The sequence below is a fragment of the Trachemys scripta genome, chromosome 1 (genome assembly GCF_013100865.1).
Source record: "Trachemys scripta elegans isolate TJP31775 chromosome 1, CAS_Tse_1.0, whole genome shotgun sequence".
In the NCBI taxonomy this organism is placed as follows: domain Eukaryota; kingdom Metazoa; phylum Chordata; order Testudines; family Emydidae; genus Trachemys; species Trachemys scripta.
The window spans coordinates 272,037,477-272,049,653 of record NC_048298.1 but is presented as its reverse complement, the minus strand read 5'-3'; the positions used below and the strand labels follow the sequence as shown (position 1 = coordinate 272,049,653).

At 38.8% G+C, this 12,177-nt stretch overlaps 1 protein-coding gene across 1 annotated transcript in view; it reads right to left on the bottom strand.

Moving 5' to 3' along the window:
• Positions 1 to 12,177, bottom strand: part of KLHL1 (kelch like family member 1) — a 427,542-nt gene that overhangs the window by 226,203 nt on the left and 189,162 nt on the right. Inside the window, exon 4 of the mRNA XM_034758372.1 lies at positions 11,113 to 11,309. Within this exon, the coding sequence (XP_034614263.1) occupies positions 11,113 to 11,309 (197 nt within the window). The remainder of the gene's footprint in view (positions 1 to 11,112; positions 11,310 to 12,177) is intronic.

Below are 12,177 nucleotides of genomic sequence, written 5' to 3'. Positions count from 1 at the left end.
GGTATAAAGTGGAGTGCCCAATGGGTCTGTCCTGGGCCTGGTTATGTACAACATCTTTATTAATGATCTGGATGATGGGATAGCTTGCACCTTCAGCAAGTTTGCGGATGACACTAAGTTGGGGGAAAGGTAGATTTGCCGGAGGGTAGTGATAGGGTCCAGAGTGACCTAGACAAATTGGAGGATTGGGCCAAAAGAAATCTGATGAGGTTCAACAAGGACAAGTGCAGAGTTCTGCACTTAGGGAGGAAGAATCCCATGCACTGCTACAGGCTGGGGAACGACTGGCTAAGCAGCAGTTCTGCAGAAAAGGACCTGGGGATTACAGTGGATGAGAAGCTGATTATGAATCAGCAGTGTGCCCTTGTTGCCAAGAAGACCAACAGCATACTGGGCTGTATTAGTAGGAGAATTGCCAGAGAGTCACTTCTCAAAAAACCTTTCTGTCCTGTCTGTTTTTTAAAGTTCTCATAAACCCCATCATACTGAAGTTCTTAGTTTTAACTTCTTTTTCTGTAAACTCAAAGTTATTCCTGCTCTTCTTTATAAATTCTGTAATCTTAGATCATACCCACCCCCAACCCCTGAAAGTGTCTGTAGAGGTCTAACTTGAACAGCTAGAGCCTCTTGGTGGCTATGGCTGCTTTATACTTCACTGGCTTGCATACTCTAGCCATAAATCTGTTATAACCAACACAGAGATCATGCCAATGTCAAGATGGTCTTCTAGTGTCATAAAGGCTGTGGAAGGGAAACTCGTTTAGGTGCCTAGCCTATTGGGTTTTCTAGGTATCACGGTTGGTGACCGAGAGGTATAACCTGGAGACTCAGTTGGGGAGCTGCAGGTTCTCAACACCAAGACAAGTGGAGGCATGAGCCAGCCATTTTAATGGGATGCACTTGTAAGACTGGAAAAGACCATAAATTGGGGTGCTTACCCAGCAACCAACATATTTTGGGCAGCAGAATGTTCTTTCTAAGTAAAAAAAATGAAGGCTTCTGTTTTCCATATTGTACAGTATGTGCTAAAGAAAATGATAAATAAAAAGTTACCTTTTTAAACACTACTTTATACAAAAAGAAGAATTCTCTTTATTGTGTGCAAAGTTTGGAAAACACAATATATTACATATTTAGACAAACTCTGGTTCAGCAATGTGAGTTATATTCTAGGAAACATTATCTGTCACTATTTGAGAGGATTAATTTGTTTTCACAATTGCTAGAATTGTAGGATTTATTATGTTGTTAGTTTCTAGTTGGCTGGAGGAAAGTTTAAATAGGCATTTCAAAAACAACAATACAATACATAATAAAATGAGTTCTGCTGCTGCTAAGAGTGCCTCAAGTCTTCTATGATGGACTATCTATACAAAGAAAAATACTATTACAGTTGGCTCATTTTGTGCAAGATGCCATAAAGTTTCAACAGGCACCTTGCAGTTCTATACCTGCTATCTACAGTACACAGTGTACAATAATTTATTTTGTAAACACATTACTGACAGCCAGTAAGAACATCTGGAGAGTCCCTGCATGCTTTAAAATACAAATGTGTTACTACTAACACACTACTAATAGAAGTCACATCAAACTTTAAATGTAAGGACTTGTCATCCCATCTGCTGCATGAAGAATAGTGTAAGGAGACCCAGCCTAGAAAAAACCCCACAAAAAAACAGAGCAACACAAACCATACAAAAAAGGCAGCACTTTCACAATACATTGCCCCTGCATGCTGTGCGGTATGGATCCCAAAGTACTAGGGATGTTCAAATGAGATTCATCCATAAATAGGGTGTGGTATTCCAAGTCTGACTGAAAAGTACAGCATCTTATAACCCTTCTCATAATTTAGCTGTCAAACACACATAAGTGAAGCACAAACTAAAGCTGTCCCAGATGTCTCTAAAGTAAGCTATACAGTGTGTGTTCAAAGATTTGAGGGCTAAAATGGTAAGAACAGAGATGAGTGCAGGCAGTCTAATGAGGAAAGAGGAAAGTCTAGCCAAAGGGGATGTAGAATAGATAAATCATCCTTCCAATGACGACTGGACTTCGAGTCCATAGGCATGAAAAGATGAAAGCAAGTTATGGGGTATGTGTAATACAGAGGCCCATTGGTGGTTCATTATGCTATGTCAGCAACTCTTGTCAGGTTTGATATACTCAATACACTTAACACACTGTTGTCATGATATATACCCAAAAAGGTGGCATGTAATTTATCATTGGAAAACTAATAACTCACTGATCATTAATATTCTTGTGTGCTGTATGTATGGGCTGTGCACAAAGTGTTACAGATATGTGCTAGAATTACTGGCTTAAAATGTGTTTGGCAAAACATAAATAAGCCCAGTCTGCCTTAGAAAAAAAAATGCATATGTGCTTGTCTGAAAAACCTGGTTGTCAAGCAGACACAATGAAGGTACATTTACATAAAAGGTAATAAAACCATCAACCTCGCAAGTCAGGGAGTTTATTGTATGTACTATTAATATATTATAAAAGGGTAACATCTTTTATAAAAGCCTGTGACACAAGGTGATAAATATCATTGTAAAATGTACACATTGACGTCATATGAGGAATTATGATACTCACTGCTACCATGCTTTAAAGTCTGTGACCAAACACAGGGAGAAACAGGCTTCCCCCCAGACAGGAAGGAAAGGAACTCTCTACCCATCTCAAATATAAAGTGAGCATTATGGAATCAAAACAATGGATGCCCCATTTACATATGCAGCAGATGGGAAGTCCACAGGAAGGGGAAAGATAAAGAGGTCATCCTGCTTCTTGATACTGGGTCAATGAATTCTAAGAGATATAAGGGGTGTGACAGGGTCTGCTTACCCTGCACTAGCCCAGACAGGATTAAGCCCATATAATTGACAGCAGAAGTCGTGCCTCCCTGGTGAGACTGGGCATGCTCCAAATGCTCTGGAGGCCGCAGGGGAAGGACCTGCCTGGGAAGCTCCTGCGGAGGGCCAAGCACAGCTCCTGACAGCGCCGAAAATCACAGCCACCCTGGGCCCGCCTGCACCCCGGTGACTGGAGGAGCCATCGGAGGCAACCAACCCCACTGACCACAGAGAACTCGACATCTCATGGGAGACCCCAACACAGACTCTGGTAAGAAGTGACCCAGGGAAGGTGACAGAGTGGTACCTCCCACCCAGGAAACCTCAGCGTGTTTTGTTAGTACCCCCCGCTCAGTGGCAAGCCATTATGCCACTGTTAGGGCCCTGGGTTGGAGCCCGGTGGCGTCGGGTAGGCCCAGGCCCCCCTACTAGGGCCGCCACACCCCTTACTGGGTGCCCCGACTTTATAGACTCCGTCCTCTAGGCTGTGCTGCCCCACACCGAAGGGTGGCTCTATAGACTGTGAACGATAGCCCACACTGCCTTGACCCTAGGGGCATGGACCGTCACAAGGGGAAAGAGAACACCATTTTGGCATCTTTTACCTAGGAAAGGGAAATCAGCACCTTGTACTTCTGTGAAAGGTCCTGACTTAGAGAAAGTCAGCATTGCTGGAAAGAAGAAAGATTGGTAAGAAATCTACCCTGAATCAAGACTAGATTGTTGAGTTAAGTCTCAGCCACCGGAAAGCATATTTTACTTTTATTCACTTCTAACCATTTTTGAAGTTATCCCTTGTACTTGAATTTCCTGAACAACTCTCTCTTCTTGTCAATAAACTTGTTTTACTTTTAATCTAAACCAATACAGTACTGTGTTTGAATTGAAGCAATTGTTAATTATAAAAGTAATAAGCTGTGCTTTCGTCTCCTTAAAAAAGTAATGAACCTTATTGATCCCTGAGTGCTTCAGGAGAGGGCTGGACACTTCAGGGCAGATGGTGCAGGGGAAATTTGGGACTGGGGGTGTGTTGGGTTCCCCTGCTAGTAGTAACCAAGGCTGATGGAGACCAGGATGCTGTTGTGTTGTGGCAATCTACCAGAGACAGACTGATGAACCAGGGTGCACAGCACACAGAAATTCAAGCACTGCATGTTTGTCTGGTGGCTGTTTGGTGTCCAGGCTGTGAGCCACAGCAGCAGAGCATTTAAGGCACCTAAGGTTAAAGGGTAGGTGGTGACAAAACCCCTTACTGGTCTGGGTTGATCCTCAAAACATCACAGTACAATTATGGCGATCATGGTATTTAGGATTAGACATGCAATATGCAATGAGATGCAAACATTCTGTTGAGATATCCACATTTAGAAATTCTCAAAAACTATGTTGAATAGGCAAGAGAAGAATGCACAAGTTACTATAATGATGACAGAAGCACCCCTGCTTTTGCTCCCCACATCATCCACCACCTTATATGTGCACACGTACACTCCCATTACACAATATGCCAGCAGTAGTGTGGTTGAGGGTAAATTCGGGCAACCAGTTTAGCCACTTTTCATTTGGGGAATATGGAGTTTAGTTTAGGTGAGTTTACCCCTTTTTTTAAACCACTACACCACTACATGCCAGTGGTTGTAGAAGAAAAATACAATCAGATGGTCTTTCTGAAAAGAGAGAGTCCACCAAGAAGGCTATTGCAAAAGTCTATGCAAGAAATAATTAAGGAATTAATCAAATGTTTATTAGAGAAGGAACTGTTTACTGTTACTCTAGTTTGAGATTTTAAAAATGTTGAATATTTTAAGTCTACAAGAGTGATTGATCTGATTGATATGGACTGTAAAAGCCATGTTGCAGGCAAAATCTCCAGTCAGGACTGTAATATAACCAGGAATCTTGCGTGAAGGACATTCAGTGTGTATGTGTGTGTGTGTGTATGTGTGTAAAGCAAAAAAAACCCCAAACAAACAAAAAAACACACCAACGATTGTTAACCTCTTCCTTTCTGATTTTGCAGTTTGGAAGGAACAGTTGGAAACAGGGGTAAATGGGGATAAAGGAAGAGTCCCTGTTGTGAAAAAATGGGTATTTAAAGATAGATTTCCTAGTATTCCAGGCATACTATTTAACCTACACTACTTTCTGTAGTTAAAAGAAACCATTTCAAAATCATGTTTCAAAATATTAATCTGAGTACAAACAGAAAGTGAGTTCATTTGTTGAAGTCAGGACTGAATTTTGACCAAAGTAATTTACACTACAACAATTCATTTCATATTTAGAAGAGCAGGAAACAACCTTAGCTCATCCCTTCACCATACTGTTTGACCATACCACACTATCTTAAAATAAGCAAGTAACTTTTATGCATCCCCCAGAAAAAAAAACAAAAACAAACACACACAAACAAACACAAAAACCAAAACGCAAAATACCCACCAACCAAACCAAAAATGCCTAACAAAGCTGCCTAGCCATCTTGTGAACTCCCATTCCTGGGCATCTTTTAGGTACCTACATTTGAAAATCTGCTCCCAAAGTGCTTAATAACTCACTTTTGAAAATTTTGACTTTTTTGGCTTTTCTTCCTGGTTTGAGACAACATTTTTTCCACAAAATTCCAGCAATTTCCACTCGAATGAAATGCCACAGTATTTCATTTTGTGAACACAAGCACATTCCTGCAGCTGGCATGTTTCAGTGTTTCTGAAATGAAATATGCTCCCCAGGCTCCCAGGAAGCCCACTAGGTAGGCTTCTGAGAGGCTGGGTAGATGTTCAAGGAAGCTGGGTTGTCAAGGCTGGATCCCCACTTTGAACTTTAGGGTACAAATGTAGGGGCCTGCATGAAAACTACCAGCTTAGCTCTGGTTCCGCTGCCACCATTTCCCTCCCTGGGAAGCCTGAGAAACCTTTCACCAACTCCCTGGTGAGTACAGATCCAAACCCCTTGGATCTTAAAACAAGGAGAAATTAACCATCCCCCCTCCTTCCTCCCACCAACTCCTGGTGAACACAGATCTAATCCCCTTGGGATCTAAAACAAGGAGAAATTAACCATCCCCCCTCCTTCCTCCCACCAACTCCTGGTGAATCAAGATCCAAACCCCTTGGATCTTAAAAACAAGGAAAAATCAATCAGGTTCTTAAAAAGAAGGCTTTTAATTAAAGAAAAAAAGTAAAAATCATCTCTGTAAAATCAGTATGGAAATTAACCTTACAGGGTAATCAAACTTAAAGAGCTCAGAGGACTCCCCTCTAGTCTCAGGTTCAAAGTACAGCAAACAAAGATAAACACTCTAGTAAAAGGTACATTTACAAGTTGAGAAAAACAAAGGAAAACTAACACGCCTTGCCTGGCTATTTACTTACAAGTTTGAAATAGGAGAGACTTGTTTAGAAAGATGTGGAGAACCTGGATTGATGTCTGGTCCCTCTCAGTCCCGAGAATGAACACACTCCCAAACAAAGAACACAAACAAAAGCCTTCTCCCGCCGAAGATTTGAAAGTATCTTATCCCCTTATTGGTCCTTTAGGTCAGATGCCAGCCAGGTTACCTGAGCTTCTTAACCCTTTACAGGGAAAAGGATTTTGGAGTCTCTGGCCAGGAGGGATTTTATAGTACTGTACACATGACAGCTGTTACCCTTCCCCTTATAGTTATGAGATGGGTAAACACCAGAAAATTTTCCAACTTGCTTGATTTCCATTGAAAGTTTTGACAAAATGTCATGCTCCCATCAGAATGTTTCAACTTCAATAAATCAGCATTTTCTGGGAGAAAAATGATGCAGCAGAAAATTTCTGACCAGCTCTACTATTAAACATTATTAGCATGAAACCTCACTATAGCATTTTTAAATTAAATCTCTGATGCAAAATAGGAAGATGATAGGTGTGGCGTTGAGGGGCAGGGTTGGAATCAAATATAGTGATGAGCTTCTATATTGTTCCTGATTTAATAGGAAAATGTATCAATATAATATCCTGAATGATCATTTGTAGTTATGAAAATTAAGGTCCACCATTTAAGCACATGCTTAATTTAAGCACGTGCTTAATCACTAGAATAGTCCCCATTTAGGCTTTTCTATGCACAAAGAGAAGCCATGTGTTTACAGACTGAATTGCTTATTCTAGATTGTGACACTGATCAACAAGGAAGAATTAAATTAAAGTCTCTGTGAGGAGCAGGGTGCGTGAGAACAAAATGTTGGTTGTTCCTGCAACATAGCCAGAATTCTTAGGAAATTAAAAGTTCAGGGTATAGAAAATAGACTTCACTGTGACAACTCATCTGCTTAAAATTAAGCATGTGTTTAGGTCCTTTGCTGGATTAGGACCAAAGAGCCCAACTGTATGAAGTACTGTAAACCTCTTGAAAAGTGTTGAGTGACTTCAACTCCCAGTTCATACTATGGGAGTTGAAAGTGTTCTGCACCTCACATGTGATGAAAACAGCTATGAAACGGACAACTTTGGTTTCTGTGCACTTAACCTTTAAATATCTAAGAATTCTGATTGTGTTGCAGGGACAGCAGCCATTTTGTTCACACACATAATGCTCCTCATCGAAAATTTACTTCTGTTCTTCTTATTAAAATAAATATTATTCATACTGAAAATATATATTTGACTCATTGTCCAAGGGCAAGAGGGGAGAGAACAAGGCCCTAGGCAGAGCTCTCTCTCCAATAAGACTAACAACAATTTAGAAATTTGCTGTATTTGAAATCTATATGCTGCTTTTGTTTTTGGATTGCCTGATTTTTGCTAACTTTTATGCATCTTTTCCCTTATTTATTTCCCCCCATAGATGTTTTTGGTAACATTTCCTTCTCCCCCGCCACGTTCTCTCCCATTTGGCTTTTGCATTACAAGCATGTAACAGTCAAATTTCTCACTGAAGACCAAGTAGAATAGAAAACATAAATGGCCCAATGTATCCATGTATGGAGAGGAGCCTATGCCTGTGAAAGTGGGATTTCTGCCTCTTTGGGATACTACCCATTTCACAGCAGTCCCTCCAGAAGGGATCAATGGTAGCTGAAAGAGAAGGGGCATGGGGAAGAAGGGAGAGTATGAGTGAGACAGCTGTGTTCCTCAGATTCTCCTTTTCCAAACCATTGAGCATTAGGAGCAAATGTTAAAAACAGCATTATATTTTATCGATGTGCACTGCTTTTCATTCTCTTCTTTGGAACCACACCAACCCTAAGGGGTATCCCATAACAATACAGTACACGTAAGTTCTTTGAAGCATGTCTTCAACAGAAGGCATGCTGCCATGGTATGGGAAATGTTGGTGGGATTTAGTGTCAAGGTGGCTACAAGGGCCATCTATGCCAATGCACCCCAGCTCCTGTGGCTCCTTCAGAATTCATAGTCGAAGAACAGTTGAAATTCCATCTTCCTTCATGACAGTGACTCCCATCTTTGTGACAGAAGAATGGGAAAAATGGAATGACTGTCAATTCACAGAGTTCCTTTCCCCTATTGAGCTGTTGTCCAGTAGGGGAGAATGGAGCTTATAAAAACAAACTGATTAGCTAGAGTTTATTGACATTTCCCCCCCAGTTATAATAACAAATATATTATAATGAAAATTGAACATTCAGTGACTGAGCCCTAAATTAGTAATGAAATTATGAATCTTTAGGTGCAGCAACCCATAATTTAAAAACAAAGTAAAATCTATCATGTCACTATAGGGAAAACATGAGAGCAGAAATGATCAACAGGGAGGTTATCACTTGGTGAATGTAATGTTTAACAGATATAAGATACTGAGAATGAGAATTTCTTGGTTCTATCTCAGTGGAAGAATGCTTTTATCTTTTGAAGACAAATTTTGGAATCATTTCATTTTCTGCCGTTATTCTTTGGCTGGTTGAAATTTATGACCCATTAACAAAATATATTGTCTTTGGATTACCAGTTCTATATTCTCTAAGTGTCCATGTAGCCAGCTCTGATTCCCTACTCATTGGGTTGGTATAATATAATAATTTTAGTGATAAATATCCAGTCACAAGTACAATGTTTCTGAAGTTTGGGGGTGGGGGAAACAAGTTTAAAAAATAATAAAAAAACAACCCTGTTCTTTAACTTTTCAAAAGCCTTTGAAGGTCTGCAGTGTTTTCCAAATTTTTCCCTGATTTTTTCCCCACTGTTTCCATTATGCTTGATATTCTGACAGTGCTGTAGATCATAAGAGAAATTATTTAGGTCTTGTAATTAAGAAAATTAGCTAGAGAAAAGTCAATTCACCTATTTCCATAATTTTTTTCATGTCTGAAATTACCTTTTGGTTTCATAAAAAGTAAACACACTTGAATCTTGAAAGTATGCATTCATTCATCCTTTCTATAGCCTTGAAGTCAGAAACATTCATAAGGAATTATTATTAATTTGGTTGGCTCGCCAAAAATGTTAAACTTTTACAAGTAAAAATGTAATGTAAAATACTACAGCTAAAGGATTACAAATTACTTATTATTCACAATAAAACTGATTTTGCAAAGATGCATAAATGTAAATTTCTGTTTCATGTATCAAGTAATCAGACATTTATAGGATAAAGATTTCCATGAGTTAGAGGATCATTTATGTACACAGAAAAATACACATACTTGTATGTGCACAGTTGCATATTTATCATGATTGCAAAGTCAGCTATGATAATGTAGCTACATAGGCAATTACAATTACACATACAACTTGGGTCTTGGTTTTGAAAATCTGGCCTTCAAAATGTACTTCTAAAGTTTACCACCTAGACAAAGTAATTTAAGATAAAGGCCAATTTATTAGTTACAACTGGTTTCTTGCTGGCCTACAGTCCTTGCTCGGGCAATTTTCCCATTGCATGAAATTCAATGTTTGCTTACCAGCTTGAAGATCAGGGTCCCTGTCTCCAAGCAGCTGTGCATAAGCTACTCAGATCTCAGAAACAGGTTCAAAATGAACACTGAAGTAAATTAGATATATCAGATATGAGTAATCAATTCTGCTGTAACAAGCAACTCCAAAAATCAAACCAAATCAAGCAAGTGTAATGAAAAAAAAAAAAAAAGATAATGAAATGAATTTCATTTTCATATATTCAGTACATTATTACAAAGGCCAATAGCTGCACTAAATAAGTGTCAGGTTCTTGACCTGTGGAACTTACATTCTAAGTCACAGAGGTTTCAATACATATTTTGAAACTTCTGTAATAGTATATGAATATTCACATGCATATAATGCCATCAGCATAGTGGTCTGAAAACATCTGTGTTATTATATGGTACTTAATAATCATGCAATAAAACAAGTGTGCTTTTTAAAATGAAGAACTGGCTGGAGAAACCAAGCAGCTGCATCAAAAACTTTCCTATTGCTTCACTAATAATTTCAATCTCGACCAGAAGGGACCATTATCTCTCTAGAGGTGATAGGTGACCCGGTCTCCACGTAAACCTAATCTCACGAGCCAGATGTTCTTAATTGCAGCAAACCATGCAGAATTAAATGAGTACAGATAGGTTTTGGTATTTTAGTAGGAAGCATTTTTTCTACTTTGATTCTGATTAATTTCTAATAATGTTAATGTGATATCAGCTGTGGGTTGTAGTGGGTACCATTTAAAGTACTGTATGATATAGAATCAGTAGCTCATTTCTAAATGATCATTTTAATCATTAATGCACATGATAGAGAAGAGAAAAGGCAAAAAAAATATTGAAGAGATTTTGTTTTGCCTTTTCTCTTCCCTCTCATGTGCATTAACAATTAAAATGATCATTTAAAAAAACAACTACAGATTTTATATCATACAGAACTTTAAATGACATTCTTAAATACATTGAACAATATCAAGTATAAAGCTTCCCTATAGCCAAATCAGGCACAATAGAAACCCTTATTAAAAATATTTTGAGGCCCTAAGATTCATTTTCACAGTATAAACATGAACCTAATAAAACAGTATGCTACTGTGATTTACAGCACATCCTGAACAGTGTCTTAGCAGTTAATTGCATTCACCATTCAGGGTGAGATTCTGATGACATTATTCCAGTTCAGTACCACACTCCATGAGCAGCCCCACTGTCTTTAGTAGGATCACTTGTGGAGTATGGCACTATTCAATAAGAGTAATGGCAACAGAATTGTTTCTCCAATGCTAGTGAGATACTTTGAAAATAATATATATGACTCACATTAGTATAAATGAAATATATTGAAGTTGCCTTACCATGGTGTAGCTGTGAGCCACCTTCATAAGATCTGTGCACCCCTGTGCATCAGCAAATGCTCGTATTCCCAAACAGTTGGATGGATGTAAAAGCTTCATTAGAAAATGGCAGCAAACCTCTACTACTTGTGGAAGTTGAAGGAGGCAGGCAGCTGCCAGAAGGTTTTCAATGGTGTCCTCTTTCAATTCCAAGCAACCTGAAAAAGAGATTAAGATACACATTAAGATACAGATTATTTCCTGTATGTGTGTCTACATAAGAAAACAATTGCCAAATGGGATTTTAGCAAACAAGTCAGTAATAAATAAATACTAAACTGCTGTATGATGGTCAGATGACAACCTTAACATCAACATTTATTATTGCGGAAGCCTGCCTTGGTGGCATATGGGAATCAGAGTTAACTCTCCATTGGACATCAACAGCCAATTTGTAGGTAGTACCGAGCTGGATGGTTGCAGATGTGCAGAAGCAAGGTCACACAACGGGAATTTTTAAAATTGTTCCTATACTTAAAATATGTCTATCAGGCATATCAAATGCTTGTGGTTTGGCTTAGAGTCTTTCGGGCTCTTATAGAACCTCAAGTTGGCAAAATGTAATTTTCAGACTAAAAAAAAAAAAAAAAAAAAGTGAGTGGGTATTTTTTAGGCCAGGCTGAATAGAGGATAGAAGAGGGCTTATGGAAGGTAATATTTTAACTGTTTTCATGCTCAGTCTTCAAACTCTGAAATTAATGCCATGGAATTATTAAGTCTTCAAGAAAACCTTTTAAGTTATATGCAGTCTTAACCTTTAAAGCATCTCGCATTATTAAAATCTGATTTTCAAAATAATAATTATAATATTTTTCTAAATATATGTAAGAAGGGTCTGAATGAGCTCTCCTTTGACAGCTATCTGGGGAGGGAAAAAGCCTTCAGGAGCAGAATATATTTACAAGAACACACCTACTCTTCCTAGAAATCCAGCAGACAGAGCTGTGTTGCCCAAAGTGATCAACTTTGGCTGGTTTTGGGTTACAAATCACTTTAGTACTGAATGCAGGGGTTGTGAAATGTTGT